We start from the raw sequence: 25,752 nt of genomic DNA on the forward strand, positions 1-25,752 counted from the left end.
GCAACAGTGGAGGAGTCAGGTGAGGGGTAGCGAGGTAGAACTGGGAGTCACCAGAGTTCATGTGTAAACCAACGTTGTGCTTTTGGATGACGTTGCTGAGTGGTGGCATGTAGATGAGAAATAGGAAGGGGCTAAGGATGGATCTTTGGGGGCCACCAGGAGTAAGAGTGTGGGAGCAGGAAGAGAAGTCATGGCAAGTGATACTCTGGATACGATTAGATGCATAGGAATAGAACCAGGTGACTGCAGTCCCACATAGCTGGACAACAGTAGAGAGGTGTGGTTAACAGTGTCAAAGGCTCCAGACATGTCGAGAAAGATGAGGAGGGAAAGTTTACCTTTGTTACAATTGCATCAGTAGTGAAATAATGCAGGCAAGTTTCCACTTAGTCCCTATGAATGTGCAGAACAAAATTACTCACAATTCAGCACAACTGGCAACCTCATTCAGAGAGTCATAAAAAGGCTAATTTAGTAAGCTGAATCAAACCCATGCAGTAAGGGGTATACATCAAAAGTTAGACTTGACAACAGGATATAGGAAACTTTACATTTACCCCATGCTTTTCCTGACTGCTGGATCCCATCACTGAAGCCAGTAAAAGAGAAAACTGTTCAATTTCCCACATGCCCATCTTATGTTTTGAAAAACACAATACTTCACCAAAAAGTTTTATTTGAACTCCAGTGAAATAGCTCTAAAATATTTTCTCTGAAAATTGCACAAAAACTTCATAAGGCTGGATAAAAGAATATGTTCTACATCTGCTACCATAAATCAGTCAAGTAATGTTAACCCTCAATTGTAAAAGTCAGAAACTCATTTGGTATTTGGCATCAAACTTAATTTGAGCAAAGTTGCTTTCAAAACTGCAAAATTTTGCAGTTATAAACTGTAATCATTTAATAACCGGAAATATTACCTGCTAACAGACATGGCAGCAAGCATGCGAACCTGATGGTGAGTATCTCTTAAGAACTCTGTGTAGACATCAGAGACAGGGAACTCTTCATCTCTGATGGAGAGTACAGTCCATTTGGAATGTGGGTCTTTCTGAAGAGACAGAACAAATCCTAAACAAAACTAAACGCTACAATACACACAATTGCATCAATTAAATCATGAAATGCACAAAGATTACAGGACTGACAAATATAGCACAGCTACTCTGCACATCAGGTATAAGCTATAAAACTATAATTCTCCAGCTGAGTTTTGGAACAAGCATATTCATACCACTAAGGCTATTATTGTTAGCAATTTTAATTTGGTTTTATTCAGAACCTGTGATTGTCCTACAACAATAACATGCATTTATATAGCACCTTAAATGCAACAAAACATACTAAGGCATTTCACAGTAGCACTGTAATACAAAATTTGCCACCTAGCCACCTCTATTTCACTGGCATTTCTCCATCTTGGGAGACGATGGACTGTACGCTGGTGTATGTCACTTCTGGATTGGACGTGGTCTGTTGTGGCTATAGAGGCCGATTCATTAGTGGCATTCCCTTCTGCAACTGGCACAGATGAATGGATTTGGCCCGAGGTCGACTGATACTTTCATCTTCTGGCGGGCTCTCTTTTCCACCATGTCAGGAAGATATAATAATTCTCATAATGTTATTGGAATTTATTTAAAATGGAGTAATAGTGGAATGTGTCGATGGGCAGAATTTTGCCCTTGTTGGGCAGGCTCAACGAGGGCGAGCGGGAGTGGTCAGGAAGCCGCTGCTGCCTGCAATCGGGGCCCGACCGCAATTTCACGCTGGTGGGCCGATTAAGGCCCGCCCATCGTGAAACACAGGTCATCACTGGCTGGGAAAGGCCTGGTGGGGTTGGGGTCTGTCAGCCGCCGGGTCCAATGGCTTAAAAATGGCCCAGGCAGCGCTAGGAATGCCAGGGAAGGACGTCTGCATGCCGTTGTAAAGATGGCAGCAAATGCCACGCGGGGGGCAGTTCGGGTGGGCACTCAGGCCCTTGTTTTTCTGACAAGTTCCTTGCTGCTCTCCTGGAGGAGGTGAATGCCAGAAGGGACACCTTTGTCCACAGAGGAAGAGGAGGCCATTGCGCTTCACGATGAAGACATGGGAGGAGGTGGTAGCCCGGGTGAGCAGCCATAATGTGGTGCGGTGCACCTGGGCGCAGTGCCGGAAGCGCTTCAACAATCTGCTGCGCTCGGGAAGGGTGAGTACCGTGTTGGCATGTGTTGGCTTTTTAAATTGTTTTGGGCTGGTCATCCCTCCATGGAGCTCAGGGGTGTTAGAGTCTGAGTGCCAACTGTCAATGACACTGGAGCTGGTCAAGGGGGTGAGCTCCAGCTGCTTGGACTGAGTGCCTTGCAGCTCAAGGGCCACAACTTGGATGTGCCCTGCAAAGTGTTCAACTGGGGTTGGCCAGGCTGCAATGGCGCTACAGGTAGAGAGTGGACTAATCAATGCTCCTCTGTCCTTTCAGGAGAAGACATCCTATAACAATACTGACATGTCGCGGGCTGGCAGAGCACCCCCCCACACCTCCTCATCCACTCCTGGTATGAGCAGGAGGCCTTGGAACTTGAGGGGTGCCATGCACCTTGGTCAAGTGGCTGCAGTGAGCCTGGGGTGTCAGATGAAGATAAGAGTGCAATGCGCTGAGGTGAGAATTTCAGCTTGTGCAACTATTCTAGTGTAGTCTCTTCATTGGTGTGAGCCTCGAACCTGGAGTCCCCATTGATCATTGAAAGACGGGGACACAATGATGCAGGTCTCCACTGTCTCATCAGGGTGCCTGGCATGCACAGTGACAGTGTGATGACTTTAACTAATGACATGTCCTTGTTCTCCCTTTTAGGTTCGCCAGCAGGCGCTCGCTCTCAGGACCCTGAAGGGCCACCCCTGACCCTGGAGGACCACCATGCTCCCAGAGCACCTGCATCACACCCGTTCTCTGAACCAGGCACCAACATAGATACCAGCACCTTGGTGGACATTAGTTCAGTGGCTAGTATCTCAGTGCATATTGGTGAGGGCACCTCACACTCGCTTGAGGTGCGGGTGGAGGCAGGTAGTGCCCAGGGCACCAGCTGTCAGAAAATTGCTGAAGACCAGGATGATGCACAGTCAAAGGCAGGTGATGAGCCTCTGGAGTCTTCCATTAGGCAGCAGATGCTGGATGTCCAGTGAGATGTGAAGGATGATCTGGCCGGGATCCATGAGGGTCTGCATGCCATGGTCTCTATTGTGGAGGAGTCCCTGTGGAGTGTGAGCACTCCATTGACCCTCATGGCCGAGCTCAATGCCTCCTCCATGGAGAGTCGCGACTCTCATGGAGAGGTTGCTCCAGGAACAGAATCAGGGGTTCTTGGGGTTGCGCTCGGACCTGCAAGCCCTCACATAGGCATTGACCTCGACTGGAGAGTGCCTGTATGAGATGGATGGGGCACCCAGTATCCCAGCTAAGTGCCCGTCCATCAATGGCGAGCAGGGAGGTCCACAGTGACCTCACCTTGGCGCATGAGCTGCTTGTCGTCTCTGCAGGCTCCTCCCAGGACACTCTGGATGACGGCAGCAGCTCCTCTGCCCGTCACATCTGATGAGGCTGCGGCAACTGGGGAGATGCCAGCCATGGCACTGGCCGCTCTTTCCCAGGTGGGGCCAGCACAGACTCCACCGGCCAGAGGACAATCATCAAAGCCAACAGGACAGCAGAGTCAGCAGGCTGTATCCAATGCCGGTGCCAGCGAGGGGGGAGCACCTAGATGTAGCACCCGTAAATCTAAGTTTAAAGCACCTTAAGCACAAGAGGTGATCTTTTGTTTTTCTTTTTTTAATGGTGTAACTACCAACACCAGATATTGTTCCATTCAAGACTATGTGAGTTCCAAAATTGAATTACATTTGCTTTTGTGTTATTGGCCTGAGTATGCTTCATTTGTTTTGTAGGTGCAGGGTAGGCCAGTATGTAATGCTGGACATGGGTGTCTCGAAACTTTATTGCATAGGCACAGAGTGTATCTTGGGGGAAAAGGAAAGAGTAATTTCTATGATCCAGGACGGAGGCTACAGCCCTTGGATGAGGTGGCAGTTCTTATTTGGCAGCCTAAATGAAGGGGCATTGGATCAAGGCATCCCTGGTGTCACTGCCCCCCTGAAGGTTACCAAGATCCGGCTCCACGCCCTCAGCGTTCTCCTCACCGTGCTCCTCTGTGGCCTGTGCAGTTGCATCAAAATCCTCTTCCTCCAGTGGGTCTCCCTTTGCCAGTGTCAGACTGTGGAGAGCGCAGCATGCAACCACTATCAGTGACACACGCTCTGGGGAGTATTGAAGTGCATCCCCTGAACGGTCCAGGCATCAGAAGTGCAACTTGAGAAGACCTATGGTTCTCTCTACCATCACCCTTGTGGAGGCATGGCTCCTGTTGTACCGCTGCTCCGTTTCTGTTCTTGAGTGGCGGAGAGGCATCATGAGCCACCTTTTCAACAGATGGCTCTTGTCACCTGGCAGCCATCCATCCATCCAGTCAGGTTGAAGCACTGAAGAGCCTCCACACCTGGGCATGTCTGAGGTTGTAAGCATCATGGAAGCCGCCAGGAAACCTTGCAGAGACTTGCAGAATCTGCATCCTGTGGTCACAAACTAACTGCATGTTCATGGAGTGGGATCCTTTCCTGTTGATGAAGGTACCCAGCTGACCTGGCACCCTGGACACAGGAGAACCCAGCAGCCTCTGGTTTGCTCAGTCTGGCTGGCCTCGTCCATATGGAAATGAAAGTCAATACCCTCCTGAACAGAGCTTCTGTCACCAGCTTGACGCAACTGTGGACAGCTGATTGGGAGACTCCACACAGATCCTCCACTGAGCCCTGGAAGGAGCCAGATACACAGAAGTTGAGGGCCGCAGTGACCTTCAGATCCACTGGTATGGGGTGTCCGCCCACACAGTTGGAGCTGATCTCAGGCCCAATTATCTCACAAGTGGAGATCACGGTCTCCCTTGAGGTGGAGACTTCTTCAGCATTGAACCACGACCATATTGAGGTAGCTTGTAAACCCTGGCTGCAGGATAGTGCCTTCTCCCGCGGCTCCTTCCGCCTTGGACTTCCTGCTGGCCCTGCGCCCCATGTGCCTGCACCTCTCCTCCCACAGGTCCCTCCCCTGGAAGTTGCATTGGGACACCTGGCCTCCTCTCCCTTCTGCCCCTCTGTTCCCCCTCAAAGGAGATGCCTCCAACGGAGACCACAATCCCCACAATCAAGGTAACGGAAGTCCAGAATTAAGTCTAGAAATGTTAAGAATGAAGCCCTGATCCAAGATTAAGCTGCCAAGCAGCAAGTTACCTCCAAAACTTCTCACTACTCACATACTGATAATGCTGCGGACCCTTCTCATCCCCACCGTGGTTGAGGTTTTGCAAATTGTAGCCTGACCGTTTTACCCATGTGATGAGCGAGAAATCTCATGAGCAACGTTCAATCGCCATCAATTGGGTTGTCAAGGGCCTTAACTGGCCTGTTAATTAATAGTGGGCGCAGCTCCGACTCCTGCACGGGTCTGCTGAGAAAAATATCACAAGAGTGCGCAATGATGTCAGGATGCTCGCCTGATGTCATCGCCCGTCATTTTGTTTTTCAGCAGGTCGGGCACGCACCCACCCGTTCAGCGAAAAATTCTGCCCCATGTGTCTGTGTGAGAGGTTTAATTGAATTAGTGGTAGCTAGTCTGGGTGCTTTGATGTAAGAAGAGAAGTTAGGTTTGAAATGTTAATTAGGTAAAAACGTGGAAGTTTTAGAACGTGAAGTGTAAAGGGGGAAATTTGCATTTTTAAACAAATTAGTGTGGCTTGAATTCAAAAGTGGGGGTGTAATGTATACCTAACCAGCAGAAGTAGTAAGAAATGGTGTGTTTATCTATTTTTCCCAAAGATTACTGGCAAAACTTAGTGCAAGTGAGATTTTTATTATCAGGAAGGTAAAGTCCAAAGACATAGTGAAACAATGGGTATTTGCATTCAAAGGGGAAACTATGCATAAAGGAGCAAAGGGAAGGCAGTCTAAGCTTCAATAAGTGTGAAACGCCTTTAACCTGTATGTACCAAACTGCTGCCTTCAGGGACTGAAGTTAAGAGAACCCACTTTGAATTAGACTGTTCAGGGTATCGTTTATTTTGCCTGGGTTAAAAATATGTGTCTTACTGTTGCCTTAACAAAACTGTAGCTGGGAGTCAGATTAAGTAGGGGATTTAGAAGTTATCATAGTAGTAATTTGTCGATCTATGGATTCATTTAAAGTCATTTCTTCTATTAATAAATTTTTTATCTAGTTTTGTAAAATCTTTGGTGGTCTTATTGCTACTGAATTCAAGGCATGTACCTTGAAATTTATACAAATTGCGAAACAATTTGTGGCAGTTGTTTCTAGTTTCCCTTTTAAACTCAGCATTTACTCGGCTGTGCCTTAACAGCCATCTGGTCATTTCTTTTGTCCTCTGCTTTATCCGTGCCCTTCCAGACTGTTTGTCACTGGGCACTCCACTCAGCAGCAAAACTTCCCATGCACTGACTCCAATCCCAGTCAACTTGAGGTGTCGCTTACGAACGTCCTTGTGTCACAGACATGGGTGACCAGTTGGTCTTGTGCCAATAACAAGCTCGCCATAGAGCATGTCTTTGGGATCTGGTTGTCATCCATTCTGCACATGTAACCCAACCACCGAAGTCACCCCTGTCTCAAGACAGCAAACATGCTGGGGATCCCTGCACAGTGGCATATTTCCATATTCGGCATGCTGTTTTGCCAGGAGCTGCCCTATATTCGTCTGAGGTGGTGGAGGTGGAAGCTGTTGAGCACTTTACTTGGCTTGTATAAGTTTCCATTCTTTGCTGCTTTAAAGGAGGGTGCTGAGAATACAAGTCTGGTATACATGGAGCTTTGTATTTTTGGTTAGTTTGCTGTTGGACCACACTCAACCTCTCAACTTTGACAGGACATCTGTGGCCTTGGCAATCCTGGTGCTGATTTTGTCAAGGGACAGGTTGCTGGTAATTGTTGATCCAAGGTATGTGAAGTTGTTGACTACCTCCAGAGGTTGTCGATGTGGATGGAAGGTGGAGTCTCTACATCCTGGCTGTATTCTATATATACTACGCATACATACAACCAGCCATATAAAGGTTTATTAGAGTTGTATAGCAATCCCAAAACTAGAACAATTGAGAGGCTTTGGATTGGTGGGAATCCTGCATATTATAGTGTCTGTTTGTTGTGGACGGGGCACTGAAATATTTAAACAATTGCTAAACCTTGGTAATGTGCTACCCATATATCAGAATGTACATTTAATTGACTCACCTCAAGTAATGCTTTCATGCATCTTACTAAAGCAGCTCTTACTTGTGCATTACATTTTCCTCCCTTGCTTAGGTGCCTAATAGAAATAAACATACATTGATCTATATGTATATGTGTATATATATATATATATATATATATTAACTTCCATAGATTTCAAAACTACATACCTAGGGAGAATTTTTAGGCTGTTGTTTCCAGTAAAACACATAGCTTGAAAAATTACAGTGGAAAGGGTGGGGCCAAGAAAGTATACATACCAAAATGCTCCAATTGTCTTTAGTAGTTTCCCCTGGACATCTGTCATTTCATCAGAGTCAATGCCTTGTACTGTTAGTAATGGAAGAATGTGCGTCAAGATCACTGAGCAAACCTCTTGATCACAACGATACATGGAGCACAAGTCCCTGCACAGATCAGAGGCTCCAATTACAAAATGCTTCATTTTACACACCAATGTGTTAATCAAATCATCCATCCCCGTTAAGTGACTGCTAAAATTACACTGCAAAACTACTCACAACTAACTGTATAGGACTTTGCATAATTTTGCATAAATCTGAGAGATAAACAACTTGATAATGTAAGTTAAATAATACATAAGTAAGCTATGCCTTGGTATGCTGATAATGTGCTTTTACTAACATTTTTCACTGACAGTTTCAAATCTAACTGGGACTTTTTTTTAGGAAATAAAGAAAATTTCATAAGATTCCCAGAAATCAAATGCATAATAAGATTCCAACCAATAAAATCTATTTGGGGGATACAAGTGGTACAAAATGGAACGAGCATCCTGCGGTCAGCATCGCGGTGAAGCAGTTTGGGAAGAGCGCTCTGTAGTCAGCATTGCTGTGAAGCAGCCTGGGAAGAGCATCCTGCAGTCAGCATCGTGGTGAAGCAGTCTGCGAAGAGGGTCCTACAGTCAGTTCTTGTTGAAAATAACAAGAATGACATCACAAGACAGCACGAGAGAGCGGCGGAGAGATCAAACCAGCGCGAGTGTGGGGAAGCTTCAAAAAGTGAAGTCAGCACAAAGGTGAGAGCTGATTCATGAGTATTGGGTAAGTGTTTTTCTCCAGTTTAAAATAGATTAAGCTAAGGAAAGGGTTGTAGTTTTTATTTAAAGTGCATAAATAATTTAATTTTTTTACTGTATTTAACTTAAAGTATGGGTTTTTTTTCAACTAGAGTTTTGGAAGGGCAGCTCAGTCCTGTGTTATGTGCCACCTGCAACATGTGGGAAGTCCTAGATTCTCCTTATGCTCTGACCGGCCACATGTGCAGGAAGTGCCACCAGCTGCAGCTACTTGAGTTCCAGGTTTCGGAGCTCGAGCGGCAGCTGGAGGCACTGAGGTGCATCCGTGAGACTAAGAGTTTCATGGATAGCACGTTTTTAGAAGTGGTCACCCCACACCTAACAGAAATGCAGACAGGAAGGAAATGGGTGGCAAATCAGAAGAAAGGTGTCAGGCAGGTAGTCAGGAAATCCCTAGGGTGCATCTTGCTTAAGAACCATTTTTCTGTGTTGGAAAATGGTGAGACCGACGGTTTCTCTGGGGAGTGCAGCCATGCTCATGGCACTGAGAGTGGCTCAGCTGCACCAGCGGTGGCGGTGGGGGGGGGGGGGTGGTTGGAAGAGGGGAAGAGCAATTGTGGTCGGAGACTCGATAGTAAGGGGAACAGACAGCCGTTTCTGCGGCCGTAGACGTGACTCTAGGATGGTATGTTGTCTCCCTGGTGCCAGGGTCAAGGATGTCATTGAACGGCTGCAGGGCATTTCAAAGGGGGAGAACAAACAGACAGAGATCGTGGTACATACTGGTACCAACGACTTGGGTAGAAAGAGGGATGAGGTCCTGCAAACAGAATTTAGGGAACTAGGAAACAGATTAAAACACAGGACCTCAAAGGTAGTAATCTCTGGCTTACTTCTGGTGCCACGCACTAGTGAGTATAGAAATAGAAGGTTAGTCCAGATGAATGTGTGGCTGGAGAGATGGTGTAGGAGGAAGGGCTTTAAGTTTCTGGGACATTGGGATTGTTTCTGGGGGTGGTGGGACCTGTACAAGGTGGACAGGTTGCACCTGAACTGGAATGGGACCAACATCCTTGCAGGGAGGTTTGCTGGTGCTGTTGGGGAGGGTTTAAACTAACTTGGCAGGGGGATGGGATCTGGAGAGGAGGTTCAGCAGGGGGAGTTGCACAGCCAAAATTAGAAGAGAGAGCAAGTGAGTCTGGAAGGCATAGAAATTATAGACCAGTGAAGGGACAAGGGAGTTTGGCAAGGTTGGATGGTATTTATTTTAATGCAAGGAGTCTGACGAATAAAGCAGATGAGTTGAAGGCACAAATTAACACACGGAGGTCTGATGTCATTGCTGTCACAGAGACATGGTTGAGAGAGGGGCAGGATTGGCAGCTCAATATTCCAGTTTATAAGGTGTTCAGGCGAGACAGGGAAGGAGATAAAAGAGGAGGGGGTATTGCAATATTAATCAAGGAATCAATTACAGCAGTAAGCAGGAATGACATCTTAGAAGGCTCCTCAAATGAAGCCATATAGGTAGAACTTAAAAACAAAAAAGGAGCAATCATACTGCTGGGAGTGTACTATAGGCTCCCAAACAGTCAGAGAGAAATAGAAGAGCAGATATGTAGGCAAATTTCAGAGAAGTGTAAAAATAATAGGGTAGTAATAGTGGGGGATTTCAACTTCCCCAACATTAACTGGGTTAGTCATAGTGTAATAGGTTTAAAGGGAGCGGAATTCTTAAAATGCATCCAGAAGAGCTTTTTAAGCCTGTACATAGAAGGTCCTACAAGAGAGGGGGCAGTCCTGGACTTAATTTTAGGGAACGAAGCCGAGCAAGTGGTAGAGGTATCAGTGGGGGTGCATTTTGCAGATAGTGATCATAACTCCGTTAGATTCAAGGTTGTTATGGAAAAGGACAAGGATGGGCCAGAAATCAAGAGTTCTAAATTGGGGGAAGGCTGATTTTTAATAAGATCAGATATGATTTGGACAGAGTGGACTGGGAGCTGCTACATTTAGGTAAATCTGTGTCAGTGCAGTGGGACTCATTCAAGAAGGAAATGAGAGTACAGGGCCAACATATTCCAGTAAAGACAAAGGGTGGGACCAACAAATCCAGGGAATCCTGGATGTCGAGGGATAATACAGGATTGGATAAAGGGAAAAAGGGAGGCTTATGGCAGGTATGGAGGGCTCAAAACAGCGGAAGCCCTAGAGGAGTACAGAATGTATATTGGGAGCTTAAAAAGGAAATTAGGAGAGCAAAACGGGGGCACGAAAAAACATTGGCAGGTAAAATAAAGGAAAATCCAAAGTTATTTTACAAGTACATTAAGAGTAAGAGGATAACTACGGAAAGGGTAGGGCCAATTAAGGACCATAGTGGTAATTTTTGTGTGGAGCCGGAAGATGTAGGTAGGGTTCTAACTGAATACTTTGTGTCGGTATTCACAAATGAGAGGGACAATGTGGGTATGGAAATCAGGCAAAAGGACTGTGATATAATTAAAGAAATTAGCGTAGAAAGGGAGGAGGTTCTTAGTGGTCTGGCAGGCTTAAAAGTAGAAAAATCTCCAGGCCCAGATGAAATGTATCCCAGGCTGTTGAGTGAGGCAAGGGAGGAGATAGCAGGGGCGCTGGCAATAATTTTCAATACCTCTCTGGCCACAGGAGAGGTGCCAGAGAACTGGAGGACAGTCGATGTGATACCGTTACTCAAGAAGGGAGGAAGGGATAAACCAGGGAACTACATGCCAGTCAGTCTAACCTCAGTGGTGAGGAAACTACTGGAAGTAATTCTGAGGGACAGAATTAATCTACACTTGGAGAGGCAGAGATTAAGCAAGGACAGTCAGCATGATTTTGTTAAGGGGAGGTCATGTCTGACCAATTTGAATGAATTTTTCGAAGAGGTGACCAGGTGTGTAGATGAGGACAATGCACTTGACATAGTCTACTTGGACTTCATCAAGGCTTTTGATAAGGTCCCACTTGGGAGACTGATAACGAAGCTAAGAGCCCATAGGATCCAAGGCAATTTGGCAAATTGGATCCAGAATTGGCTGAGTGGCCGGAAGCAGAGGGTGAGGGTCGAGGGGTGTTTTTGTGACTGGATGCCAGTGTCCAGTGGGGTTCCACAGGGATCAGTGTTGGGTCCCTTGCTGTTTGTGGTATATATAAACAATTTAGACTTGAATGTAGGAGGGTCGATCAGTAAGTCCCCGGATGACACGAAAATTGGTGGGGCGGTAAATAATGAGGATAGCCTTAGGTTACAGGAAGATATAGACGGGCTGGGTCAGATGGGCTGATCAGTGGCAAATGGAATTTAATCCGGATAAGTGTGAGGTGATGCACTTGGGCAGGACAAACAAGGTACAGGAATTCACGATGAATGGTAGGACACAGGGAAGTACCGAGGATCAGAGGGACCTTGATGTGCATGTCCACTGGTCCCGTAAGGTAGCGGGACAGGTAGATAAGGTGGTTAAGAAGGCATATGGGATACTTGCCTTTATTAGCCGAGGCATACAATATAACAGCAGGGACGTTATGCTGGAACTATATAAAACTCTGGTTAGGCCACAGCTAGAGTATTGCGTGCAGTTCTGGAATCCGCATTATAGGAAGGATGTGATTGCACTAGAGAGAGTGCAGAGGAGATTTACCAGGATGTTGCCTGGGCTGGCGAGTTTTAGTTATGAGGAGAGATTGGTTATTTTCCCTGTAGCGGGGAGATTAAGGGGGGACATGATTGAGGTGTATAAAATTATGAGGAGCACAGATAAGGTAGACAGAAAGGAACTTTTCCCTTTGGTGGAGGGATCAATAATCAGGGGGCATGGACTTAAGTTAAGGGGCAGGAGGTTTAGAGGGGATGTGAGGAAGAATTTTTTCACCCAGAGGGTGATGGGAATCTGGAACTCACCGCCTGAAAAGGTGGTAGAGACAGAAACCCTCATAACATTTAAGAAGTATTTGGATGTGCACTCGCGATGCCATGCCATACAAGGCTATGGGCCTACTGCTGGAAAACGGGATTAGAATAGTTAGGTACTCGTTTGACCAGCACAGACTCGATGGGCTGAAGGGCCTTTTTCCGTGCTGTAGACGTCTATGATTCTAAAATCCAATGTTAATCTAAAAAAATGAGATTCATACACAAACAAACTTGAATCATTTGATGTAGCCCAATTATTTTTCTGATTATCATTTACTCTTCAAGAAAGTTTACATTGAATTTTTTTGTGGGAAAGGTAATTCCTACTATCGGAAGTTGTACAATTAACTACTCAACATTTTGTTAAAAAGGTGCCTGTTCTGATGCGGAATTTTTACAACATTTTTCGTCTCATCAAGGTAAAATATGTTGTTGCTGGATAATGCAATGTTTTGCATCTCAGCCACTCAATATCAGCATCATATAATTCCTTGTGCATAGTTTTGCCCGCCATGAGGGTATTTTGGGATCTTGGTTACAGGGCTTCCATGATTTCCCAACCAAATACTCGATTTCTAGCCACATAATCTCCCCGCAGAAGAACCAAGTACTGCTTACAAGAGTGGCTTCACAAGTATGGAAAAATCATCTGATGGGAGAACACATTCTTCTGATGGGAGCTCTTTTAACAGGATCAAGTACTATAGGATCAGACACAAACAAGACAAATTAGCACCACCTACATGCAAATTTAATGACAATATAAGCATGTAAAACTGCACATGTTTATTATATATACTTGATCCATTTGATACAAGGCACTTAGAGTAAGGTCCTCTGATTTCAACCAGGTGTGACTCTTCTAATCTCTGTCATGCAAGTTGCTGCTAACTACAATAATTTGTGGAACCTTGCTTTGCACAAAAGGACTGCCACTTTATCTCACAGAACTGCACCTGATAATTTATTCTACAAAGTGCTTTGGGACATTCAAAAGACATGACAGTGCTGAATAGGTCTTTTTTTTTATCTGTGGGGATAGTTGCCAACAGTGCAAACTAAAGTAGATTGATGGCTTTTTCTTATTACATATTCTCACATGCAACTAAGAATCTTAAAAGGAAGACACTGATTGGGCAGCTGGGTGCAAAAGCTGTAGAATTACTTTCAAGTAATGCGTTAAATTGACAGAGGTGAAAAATACTGTTTCAGTGAAGCAGTTGCTAACTGCAATTTTAAAACATAATTTTTTTAAAACTCAATTCCATTTAATACACTCAATTAAACTTTGAACATGAGTGTTGTCCATGTAGGGCGTGTTTACTTTTCAACACCCTTTTAAACTTAATGCTTTTACACATGCACAGCTTTATGTAGCTTTTTCTAGGGTGAGAAGTTTTGATTCTGTTGAAGTCTTTAGTGAAAGAATAACTAGAAATCCTGTATTTAAAGAAGTGGTATTGCAATAAAGATACTACATTGACCAGAAATGTTTTCCTGGTCTCTGCAATGGCACACACAGGGGCACGTGGGGCGCATGGAGGACTGGAGTGTTCTTTAAGCCCAATTCTGCTTATTGCATGAAATTAAACTTTTAAGATCTGAGTGTGTTTTAGGGAAGCGGATGCTAACTGTAATTTATATTAAATCCAATTTTTTAACACATGCGCAGCTTTATGCGGCTTTTCCCAGAGCCACAAGAACCCATCAGATGTAAAGGTTCCTTTTCAGCTCAGGAGAAGATAGTTCCCATAAGTCTAAACTTTTGACAAAATTTGTATTTCTATTCCTAGGCCTGTTTTTACACAGACAGATTTATATAGTTTTTTCCAGAATGAGAAGTTTCGATTCTGTCAGTCTTTGATGAAAGAATTACTAGAAATCCAGTATTTAAACAAGTACTGTTGCAATAAAGATACTAAGATTTAGTGTAGATCTCAGCTAGTTTTATAATATAATTTAGATGTACGAAGGTCATAGAGTAAAATTTATTCTTTATGTTGACATTCAGGGTGTGGTGATTTCTGCTGTAACAAGACTGCATATGTGGATAATGCTGGATGATCCACAGGGTAAATGTTATAAATATTTGCTCCATTAACTTAAGGGATAGAAATCCACGAGGGAGGGTACAGATGGGCACAAAGTTCTAATATGTTCGACCAACACTCACGCCCCCAACTCGAAGCCCCCAATGGATTTCACATATGGAGCATTCATTTGTAAAATTTTACCCCAATTTTCTTAGAAAGGGGAGGGGCAACATGGGACATGAATCGCCAAAGGAAGACACAGCAACATGTTTTTAGAAATTTATACAGTTCAACAGCATAAGAAAACATTAACATTATGTAAAATGATACCCACCATGTGCAAATGCAGTGATTTTGAAATGCTGTGATCTTGCTCCTCAATTAACATTAACAGTTTTCTTCTAATATCACTAGACCTGAAAGAAAGCACATGCACCTGTCCTGCTGCTGTGCAACAGCAGAGAAATCGGAGAGTGTCGAGGAGGAGAAAATCATGCTTTGTCAAATTCTCTTCGGCTAAAATGCTCTTTGCTCCTGAAAGAATTTTGAAGCTAATGAATACATGTGCAACATAACGACACGAAATGAATTATTTAATAAACTAGCATAGAAATTAAATGAATATACTACTAGAATTAGGCCTATACTATGCAGCCAAACGAAAGCTAGTTCAAAAGTGCAAATGCAACCTCAGGTCATTATTTTTCCATTTCAATTATAGTTGCTTTCATTTATTTTATAATTCTGGTTTCAAATCCCCACATTTCTTCTTGTCCTCTCTTTCCATATAGCTCTTGTGGTCAAACAATTCTTTGCAGGCAAATGGTTCTATAGACACTGGTTAATCTCTTGCACCTCACCAATGTGGTCATGCTCCATGTTTGATCCTACGAAGGACGCTATTAAATCACAGAAAGTGTAATTTTTGAGCCCAATATTATCTTCACAAAAATTCCACACAGCATCCAAAAATATATACCACCAGCTGCAATGCTTTACTTGTTTTTTGCGTCTGTAACCCAAGGATGCTGAGACGCACTGTAATATTCCCATTTATGATCAACAAACCCGGCACAGACCACATGTCAAACCCACAAACATCTTGGTCTCTATGGTTAAGCTCCACTCTATTTTAAACTGAGCCACCAGGGAAGTAGGTGGGCAATACTTAATACCTAGACCCATAAATATCTTACCTGTTCCAACCAATGAGTCGCTGCTGTCACTATAATCACCTACTTCAAGGGTTTTGTCATTATCGTTAAAGAAATCCCCGGATCCATTTCCCTGCATTTCCCTGAAACCATCTTGAATATCATCCTTTGCTTCACAAGCATTATGTGATTTTCCACTGTGGGCTATCTGAAAGTTAGGGACAGACACACATTATCCTTTCTTTAATCTGACCTTAAGTACAACCCATTAGTATTGTCGAACAGAAGGGGGAGTTTTTAAAAGTAGAGTGCTCATTGCTCAGAAAAAATTCCAAGAAATGTCAGTGGAGGCTGCCTGTTTATAGCTATGGGTGAATTAATTAGCAGCCATAATGACAGAAAAACCATGCAGTAATTTTTAAGTCACAATTTGGAATATTGCATCTCCCAAAGGCTATAGAAAATATAGTAAGAACAAAATCTTTTTCCAGTTTGCTTGGCTAGGCTGAGCCAAAAATATGTCTGCCTCTGTTGGTAACCACTGGTTTATGTTGTTGTCAGAAGCACTTGCAGGGACATCTTTTCAATGATGAATCTTTACATGCAACATAAACCTATCTTTTCTTTCTTCAAATGCTGACAAACCTGTTATTCCATTTCACATTTTAGTTTCTTTTAATGGATTTTTTGCCTCTGGAGATGATACTGTCCCTTGATTTATTTTATTATGATGATGCCTTTAACAGCTCTGTGATAAGTACCAGCTGTAAATAATTCGTAAAATATAATCTGAGGATTAGAATATTGTCATGGATTTAAATGCACTTAAATTAAACTGCTGATGGGCTTTAGTTAGCTAAAATATAATCCTGTGCAATCTTCACTTGGAACCATGAAACAGGATAATTAGCCCTCCTACCCAAAGCCAGAAAGCAGCTATTATTAATGCAAATACTTAAGCTTATCAGCATATTATTAGCATAGGTGAAAATACAATCAAGTGGAAATCCAGCTTCTTACAAACCAGCAGCAGAGACCAAGACAAAGAGACTTGGTAAATATCATAAAAGTCAGGTAAGCAAAAGGCAAACAGATTTATTCAATATTGCCTAAAGCAGATTGATTTTCACTAGATTTCAATGCCAAGGTATCCAAAAGACAATAATGGTTTAATCCCCATTTCAAATTAAATTGGAAGCGACTCAGACATATGCAGAGTAAAAAAAAAATCAACAAATGAATATAAGAACTGTATTTGTGGCATGTTGAAGTTGCCAGAAATAAATCGAATTTGTAGAAAAGAGATCACAATTATTGTTTTTAGCAGCCACTGTTATAAGTCACCAGAAGTGGCCATGCAATTCCCTATACGTGATTTGAAGGGGATTTGAAAACAGTCATCCCTGTTTAAGCTTACGCATCTCTCTAAATTTGATTCACAGCAGTAACTGTATAGGATTAGGAGCTTGTGATGGGTTAAATTACCTTGGTGTCTCCACATAGCAAGCTTGAGAGGACCCAAAACCTGCTAAAACATCTTGGCTACAATAACCTCCTCAAGCTCTAAACTCCTCACAAAATTGGTTCTCTGGTGTATGAAAAGGTTCCAATTTTTATCACAAAATGTATTTCCCTTTTAGATTATGCACAGTATATTAATTAACAAAAGAGTATTAGGATGGAAAAACAGCATATAATTTTCAGCATGGTTATGTCACATGCAGTTGCCACATTGATATGTGCAATGAAGTTTACATAATCGCATTGCTTGCAAACAGCAAATTAGAATTAATTAAATCCAGGTTATATAAGTAGCAACATATTTAGAAACCCCCAACTTGCCTATCAACTTGAAGAAATTTTCAGTTAATCTCTTACCAGTTGCTTGCAAATCTGCACAAGATCATTCATAAATCTTGCTGGGAATAGTTGAAGGAAGAGAGCAGATGAGCTCCTCTTTGCCCAGTGCTGTTAAAATGATAGAAAACATAGTTCAATTCCAGGGGACACTAATTGTTATGAGTCATCCTTGAGTACTTAAGAATGACTTTGTGAGCAACTTTGTGAGATCACCACTTGTTGGACAGAATACAAATTGGTAAAATTAAAAACACAAAGATGAACTCAGCAACAGATCAAATAATGTAAAGATTCTAATGCTCATATTTAGATTCTCAATTTAAAAATTACATAAAACTATAATAGCAAATTAATTGTCAACTTCGGGCAACTGAAATATTTATCAGATCAGTGAAATAAAAGACATTACTATATTTATATGAGTACCTTTTCATGCATTTCAGAAACACCACAAAGTGTTTCACCTAAAATGAATTGCTTTAGAGTGGAGTGACTTCTGTTACACAGGTAGAAATGGTCACCAATCTATCACAGCAAGATTCAATAGTGTTGGCTGAGGGAAGAACGCCAAGGGAGTTCCTTGCTCTTCACCAAGTAGTGGAATGGGATAATTCATAGCTATCTGAACCATGGGAACAGGCACACAGAGCTTTGGTTCAAGTCTCATTTGAAGGATAGCATTTCCAAATGTGCAGCATCCCTTCAATGGAGTGTCAGCCTAGTTCTGCCCACTAAATCCTGGCGTGGAACTTAAATTTTGGACTTCTGACTCAGGGATAAGGGTGCTAACATCTGGAATTATTATGTTTAAAGTAAAGTGAATTCTATTAAACAGATAAAGCATAATTATGTCAGTTTAATGAAGCTGAACGTATTCACTATTGTAGTTGTGGACATTTAACTGAACTAAGTTAAATACCTTAGTGTGAGAGTGCAGACATTTTGTGCACACGGTAACCATGGTTTTCAGAGAGTTAAGTTTCAGTTCCTCATTAAGCTTGTTTTTGGCTGTAGAAATGTATTCACCAGCATCCAGTATAAAAGACTAAGAAGGAAAATAAATTATCAATCACAACATATATCACAAAAATATATCTTGAGTAAGTTTCTCATTTTACAGGCCCCTGTTGCACCTGTCCTGAACAGAAGCCATAGATCCTAAGTGCACCATGCCAGTCCAGACTAATGCTTGCTTTAATTTCTTGTCCCAGTGCATCAGCATGGCTGTCCCTCATAGAGCTTGTGCTGGCAAATGAAGGATGAATGTAGAGCACAGGGGTGCAGCTGTATTCCTAGTCACCAGCCTTCAAGGTCTGTTGAATAAGTGTTATACATTTTCAACTTAAGTCATGTGACGTAAATCAGGTTATTTGTCTTTCACATGCACACTTCTTCAATCCCCATGAAGTCAAACTTTGCAAATACTTGTTGAGGCAAAACTTAATAAAAATCATGAAGCTGGTTTATTTCACAGTGAGTAAACATGTAAGCCAAAAGTTATAATCCAATCACACTTAGTTCAATGACTACAACTTACTGCATGTAATGATACAAAATAATGTATCATACATTCCTATACAAGGAAACCTCTTACTTAACTTAGACAAAATGGAGCTAATTTTAGTTCAATAGTATTATACCAAGGTTCCCCTGTAATGACAGTCATATAACACAAATATTTATTTTCTTTATTCTTTCATAGGATGTGGACATCATTGGCAAGGTCCGTATTTGTTGCTCATCCCTAATTGCCCTTGAACTTAGTGGCTTGCTAAACCATTTCAAAGGGCAATTAAGAGTCAACCACATTTTTGTGGGTCTGGAGTCACATGTAGGCCAGACCAGGTAAGGACGGCAGATTTCCTTCCCTAAAGGGTATTAGTGAACCAGATGGGTTTTTAAAACAATTGACAATGGTTTCATGGTCAACATTACTGAGACTAGCTTATTACATGAATTTAAATTCCACCAGCTGCTATGGTGGGGTTTGAACCCTTGTCCCCAGAACTTAAGCCTGGGTCTCTGGAATACTAGTCCAGTGATGTTACCACAATGCCACCATTTCCCCCACCACCATCTCTGATATGGCAATCAGCATGATTTTGACATGTCCTTACTCTCTTGTTTCATTCTTTTTGGTAGTTAGTAAACTTTATTTGAATGGAATTAACTATGAGAAACAAAGTTGTAACAATAGCTAAGTTCAGGCAACATAAATAGAATTCACAGACTAACTGCTGTGAGCATTACCAAAATAAATCTACCCAGAGCTACAAGTATTTTCCCCAAAGTCAATAAAATGGGGGGAAAAAAGAATTAACTTCTTGGGTAAATTTTGAACTCATTAATGAGGGATGACAGGACAAACAGAACTTTCGGTGGTTAATGTCAACCATTTCCTAACCATGCAACATTTCTTTCTTCTGTCCCAAAACTGAACCTGAACTTCAACCTCAATCTCACTGTACCAGAGAAAAATATTTTGTATATTAACCTCAAAGAGAGATTGTTAAATCATACCAAGTGTGCTCTGGAATGGCAGCCAGCAGAAATTGTTTTTGTGGGGGCAGGGGGTAAAGAGGGGGGTAAAAAAGATAAAATAGATTTAGGAAAAGGGAACAGAGAGAAAAGAGGGGAAACAGGAAGGTAGGTGTACATATACACACAGAGCCAGATATTCCATCAATCACGAAACTGTGAACTAGATTCTACTGCTGTAAATTTAATAACTTCACTACCGATTGGTCCCATAATTTAGCCTAATGGTTTAAACATTTTCCTTAAAAAGAACTAATGGTGAAATTTTGTTCCTGGACATTCATCAAAATCATTTTGTAGGGCTTGAACTGAATTTTTAAAGGAATTTCATTACAGGCTTTTATGTGATTAATCCTCGAGTGCGTCATTCACATTCTATGATCAATAAATTAGGAGCCAGAACTCCGTAGTATACCTTTGCTTTCTGAAACAGGGCAGATGTACATGCATCATCCTCACTGGTGACACCAATATCAGAATAACACCGGAGTACACCAATGATGAGGTCTGCGCAGCGAACCTGGCATTCTGGAGGAACCATCTGAAAACAATAAGTACAATACAGGCATTAAAAGTGTTGTGGGGCCTTTCACCGTAAATTAACATGGTAGAGATATTCAATGTATCATTCCTTCATTCAATCCTGATAGGTGGATTTTTGCTTGGATTGCACAAATTAACTCAATAATTAATGTTCTCTAATGAGCTATTTTTATTGCTTAACATATCAGGGCAATGAAACAGATCCCAAGTCTACCTCAGCCAAAATGACAATTGAACACGTACTGTTTGCATTATTCTGAACCACACATTAACCATCTAGCCAACTGAGCTCACTGGCTCCCCGCTTTAACATATTAAATAGGTGTTTTGATCCCCAGCTGAGATTACCACTGGAAAAGCCTGATCCCAGGATGGAATCCAGCTTGATAGATCCTAACTTTTATTTGTTTGTTTAGATACTTGGAGAGAGACTATTGAACAGTCACTGGAGTCAGCTAATGAACTTTTAACAAAAGCATAAAACATTTATTAAACAAGATGAACTATATTACAAAACTTCTTCACCCGCAACTATGCCTTTACAGATATATACAGATTTGTAAGGATAACGCAAGTTACAAAAGTTATTTTATACTCTAATGTACACAGTAAGCACAGTCCATGTAAACTAATTGGCAACCTGTGGTCAGACAAACTACACTGTGAAACCAACTGAAAGATGCTACCCCAAACAGATGCTATAGATCTCTCCTCAAATTCCCCCAGACGCTTGTTACACCATGAGCCAACCAGCCTCACTGAACTCAAGCACCTTTAAAGTGAAACTAAAACTCAACCTGACCTCTTCTTAACACACAGGCACACAAATAGAAATCAAACTTAAACATTAAAGCTAAAACTCATTGCTAACACCCACAAATACTAATATAACTTACTTAAACTATCTATTTCCTAACACAGGGTCAATTCCCTGCAGCCACAATTCACCTTTAATCAACAACAATTTAAATAACCAAGTTTGAGTGCCATATTTTTTCCTCTTTCAAGCTTTCCCCTAGAACGCTTCTCTTCATTCTATCTGCTAAACTAAAGTAGTTTTACAGGCAGTGGAAGCTCTCCATATCTTTCCTAAGTAGTCATACTTCATTTTGTTGAGTCAGCATGGCTCAGTATCCTAACACATTGATGTTTTTTTCTTTCCTGCATTTAGATTAATGTGCTAAATTCAGACAGTTAAATGGGAGATGGTACACATAATTTCTAAATGGATTTTTAAATAACCTACATTTTAAAGAAATCTTGATCTAATACAATTTTGTTTTGAGTTTGTTAAACTTAGCTGCAAAGTTAACACACTCCTGTTTGCTTGGAAGTAAAGACTCACCACCTTCCTTGTCAGGCCACTGAGACTGCACAATATTTATATAGTTTGCAACATCTGGAGAAAAAACATGCTCTTAAAACACACCATGTTTCACTTGGTTCAAGTGCCAGATTTTCAGAAATGCCTGACATTGGGTTTAATTACTTGATCTGGTCTAACATTGATTAGATCCTTTCCTTCATTAGAAGATTTTGTGACTGTGGGAACAAATTTTTCTGAACTGTTTATCATTAGATTCATAACTTGACCGAGATGCAAACGTCCACTCCAAAGAATAGAAAATACCTTCCTCTCCTAATATATTATCAAAAGGTAGTGAGCCACAGCTCAATTGCAGCACGAGCCTGAATCAGAAGATTGTGGGTCCGAGTCTCATTCTTGGATCCCATTAAACCATAGGGCAGAATTTTCTGCCTCTCGGGCGGGCGGACCTGACCCAATCTCTGGTGGGGAGCTGATCCCCGCCGGAGAAGTGGGCCCCTCCGCCATTTTACATGGGCAGGCCAATTAAGGCCTGCTCATTGTGACGTCCGGCAGAAAGTGCTATGCACGTCCTGTGCGGGCAGGGGAGGATTCCCCAAAAGCGAGGGTGCGCTCTTTCGCGCATGCGCATGAAAGAGCGCACAGCTCCCTGAGGCTAAGTGCTGCCTCAGGGAGATCACTTACACTTTTAAAAATATGAAAAATACAATTCCCTAAAATGTCCCTCTCATGTGACAATGTCACATGAATTGGGACATGTTCATAATTTACATAATAAGGTTATTAAACTTTTTAAAACCCTACATGAAACCTCATCCTGCTGGGGCTCCTGGCCTGCCCGGCGGCCAACCTTAAGGTTGGACGGGCAGGTCCTTTAATTGTTTAATTGATCCTCCTGCTCACCGATGGCAAAATTCTGGCCATAATCTAGGCTGACACCTCGGTGCAATACTGAGGGACTACAGCACACTCAAAAATTTATCTTTCAGATGAAACAACAAGCCAAGGCTCTGTCCGCTCTCTCAAGTAGAGGTATAAAATCTCATGGCTATTTGACAAAGTACAGGTGAGTTCTTCTTTACTAGCCAACATTTATCCCTGAACCAACACTGCTAATTCAGATTATCTCACTGCTGTTTAAGAGAAATTGCTGCCTGAAAATTGGCTGCAGAGTTTCTCCACATCACAACAGTGGCAATACTTCAGAAGTACTTAATTGGCGCTGAAGTGCTTTGGGTTGTTTAGAGGTCATGAAATGGGCTACATAAATTCAAGTTTGTTCTCTTTCTCTTCTTTGATAGAATGTAAACAAAGTTTGCTTGCATTAAGTGCTTCAATTCTAATGCCAAGGTTTGGGAAGAATATCTCCGGCACCAAAGTTACATTATATTACTGCATGAACTTACCGCAGCAGAATGCAGACATTCCACCAATGCTAATAGATATTCCTCCAATCTGTTTTTCAAAACATGTTTGACACTTATTCTTGATGCCACAGATTCAGTTTTTTTAACCGATACTACAGTGCTACTGTAGTTTGGAGTTTCATCAAATGTCGTCTGCAGGAAAAGATGTTCGGTTTCTGTGAAGAATGTGTTGCCTTTGTCCACTTCGGCCGGGCTTTCTCCTGCCAGTGCACTTGGACAAGACCGAAACATTATTGCTGTTTATTAGAAGTGCATAATGATAGGACTAAAATCATTAAAACTTTTATAAGAGATACTAGCCATTGCTGGCACGGTTCTTGAACCCAGTAAGATTGTCTTCTTTGAAGAACCAAGGCACATTTTCCTTTCTTCTTGTTGCACTATCTCATCCCCCTCTTTCCACTTTTATTGACTTGTTCTATGATTTGACACGGATGCACAGTTTTGCAGCTTCTGTGATTTATTTTTCTAAACATATATTTCTTCATGAGAATCTGGACTTCTCCAAAAACAATGCTCATATTCGCATCGCTCTCCTTGCCTGGAGCTGTTTCCTTATTATATGGTACTGATAGCTTACTCAAGGGACCATTCTCCACATATTTTAAGCCCAGACACTGAATGGAAGAATCACAGCTGAACTGAGTTCTATTCTTAGACAGGATGGGTATGACAGGAACAGCTTTAGGTTATGCATTAAGGAAAGGCTCCATCACTGTTGAAGTATTAACAGATAAAATATGTGTCTGGGCGTGAGATCGTGTCTAAGTGTGCCTTTATAAAGCCATTAAAGCACAGCCAGGCTATGTAGAAGAAGTCAACAGAGACAATCACTTTAGAGGAATGTGAATGACCCCATCCACTGACCCATTCACAAAATATTCAGACAGCACCTTCTGTATTCAGCTGGGTGTGGAACAAGCCATTAGATTCAATCACTTGGACAAATGGACCCTGGCGAGAAGGGAACAATGGGCCTGGAATCAATCTGCTATGACCATGGTTGCTTAACAGGTCAGTTGGTGAGTGGAGATTATGTGATGTGCGAACTAACCCTCCTTGTGTTTAAGGAACTGTTTTCCCCAGGCCAGCAAGAACAGAAGAGACACAGCAGAAGAAAATCCCAGAGTGTCTCTCTCTCCATCCATCCGGCAAGCATGAGCCTTGCCTGTTGTTCGACCAAAAGAGAGGCCGAACGTCCAACTGCGGGAGAGAGAGGGAGAGAGAGACCAAGAGACTGGGAGATATAGAGAGAGGGAGACCGAGAGACATAGAGATAGACCGAGAGACAGAGAGAGAGAGAGAGAGAGAGAGAGAGAGAGAGAGAGACACAGAGAGAGGCCGAGACACATAGAGAGAGAGGCCAAGACACAGAGAGAGAGAGAGAGAGAGAGAGAGAGAGAGAGAGAGAGAGAGAGAGAGAGAGAGAGAGAGAGACCCCGGCCGACCGTGAGAGAGAGAGAGACCCCGGCCGACCGTGAGAGAGAGACAACGGCCGACCGTGAGAGAGAGAGAGAGACCCGGCTGACCGTGAGAGAGAGAGAGAGACCCCGGCTGACCGTGAGAGAGAGAGAGAGACCCCGGCTGACCGTGAGAGAGAGAGAGAGACCCCGGCCGACCGTGAGAGAGAGAGACCCCGGCCGACCGAGAGTGAGAGAGACCCCGGCCGACCGAGAGTGAGAGAGACCCCGGCCGACCGAGAGTGAGAGAGACCCCGGCCGACCGAGAGTGAGAGAGACCCCGGCCGACCGAGAGTGAGAGAGACCCCGGCCGACCGAGAGTGAGAGAGACCCCGGCCGACCGAGAGTGAGAGAGACCCCGGCCGACCGAGAGTGAGAGAGACCCCGGCCGACCGAGAGTGAGAGAGACCCCGGCCGACCGAGAGTGAGAGAGACCCCGGCCGACCGAGAGTGAGAGAGACCCCGGCCGACCGAGAGTGAGAGAGACCCCGGCCGACCGAGAGTGAGAGAGACCCCGGCCGACCGAGAGTGAGAGAGAGAGACCCCGGCCGACCGAGAGTGAGAGAGACCCCGGCCGACCGAGAGTGAGAGAGAACCCGGCCGACCGAGAGTGAGAGAGACCCCGGCCGACCGAGAGTGAGAGAGACCCCGGCCGACCGAGAGTGAGAGAGACCCCGGCCGACCGAGAGAGAGAGAGAGAGAGAGAGACCCCGGCCGACCGTGAGAGAGAGAGAGAGAGAGACAACGGCCGACCGTGAGAGAGAGAGAGAGACCCCGGCCGACCGTGAGAGAGAGAGAGAGAGAGAGACCCCGGCCGACCGAGAGAGAGAGAGAGAGAGAGAGACCCCGACCGACCGTGAGAGAGAGACAACGGCCGACCATGAGAGAGAGAGAGACCCCGGCCGACCGTGAGAGAGAGACAACGGCCGACCGTGAGAGAGAGAGAGAGAGACCCCAGCCGACCGTGAGAGAGAGAGAGAGACCCCAGCCGACCGTGAGAGAGAGAGACCCCGGCCGACCGAGAGTGAGAGAGACCCCGGCCGACCGAGAGTGAGAGAGACCCCGGCCGACCGAGAGTGAGAGAGACCCCGGCCGACCGAG

The 25,752-nt window shown here is 43.4% G+C and overlaps 1 protein-coding gene across 7 annotated transcripts in view; it reads right to left on the reverse strand.

The window, feature by feature from the left end:
• atm (ATM serine/threonine kinase) overlaps positions 1-25,752 on the reverse strand; it is a 190,193-nt gene that overhangs the window by 124,310 nt on the left and 40,131 nt on the right. For 5 of the 7 annotated variants that reach the window (XR_005944414.1, XR_005944415.1, XM_041198875.1 and 2 more), the window contains 10 exons: positions 23,171-23,402; positions 20,310-20,435; positions 18,276-18,401; positions 17,375-17,464; positions 15,539-15,704; positions 14,677-14,876; positions 12,928-13,010; positions 7,594-7,740; positions 7,334-7,409; positions 924-1,054 (listed from right to left, as the gene is read on the reverse strand). Coding sequence is in view for 4 of the 7 variants with exons in the window: in XM_041198875.1 (XP_041054809.1) it covers positions 924-1,054; positions 7,334-7,409; positions 7,594-7,740; positions 12,928-13,010; positions 14,677-14,876; positions 15,539-15,704; positions 17,375-17,464; positions 18,276-18,401; positions 20,310-20,435; positions 23,171-23,402 (1,377 nt within the window). In the remaining 3 variants the exon portion in view is untranslated. Of the gene's footprint in view, positions 1-923; positions 1,055-7,333; positions 7,410-7,593; positions 7,741-12,927; positions 13,011-14,676; positions 14,877-15,538; positions 15,705-17,374; positions 17,465-18,275; positions 18,402-20,309; positions 20,436-23,170; positions 23,403-25,752 lie in introns of those variants that run through there. The other 2 variants (XR_005944416.1, XM_041198878.1) reach the window with 2 other exon arrangements.

The sequence above is a fragment of the Carcharodon carcharias genome, chromosome 11, assembly GCF_017639515.1.
Source record: "Carcharodon carcharias isolate sCarCar2 chromosome 11, sCarCar2.pri, whole genome shotgun sequence".
Classification (NCBI taxonomy): Eukaryota; Metazoa; Chordata; class Chondrichthyes; order Lamniformes; family Lamnidae; genus Carcharodon; species Carcharodon carcharias.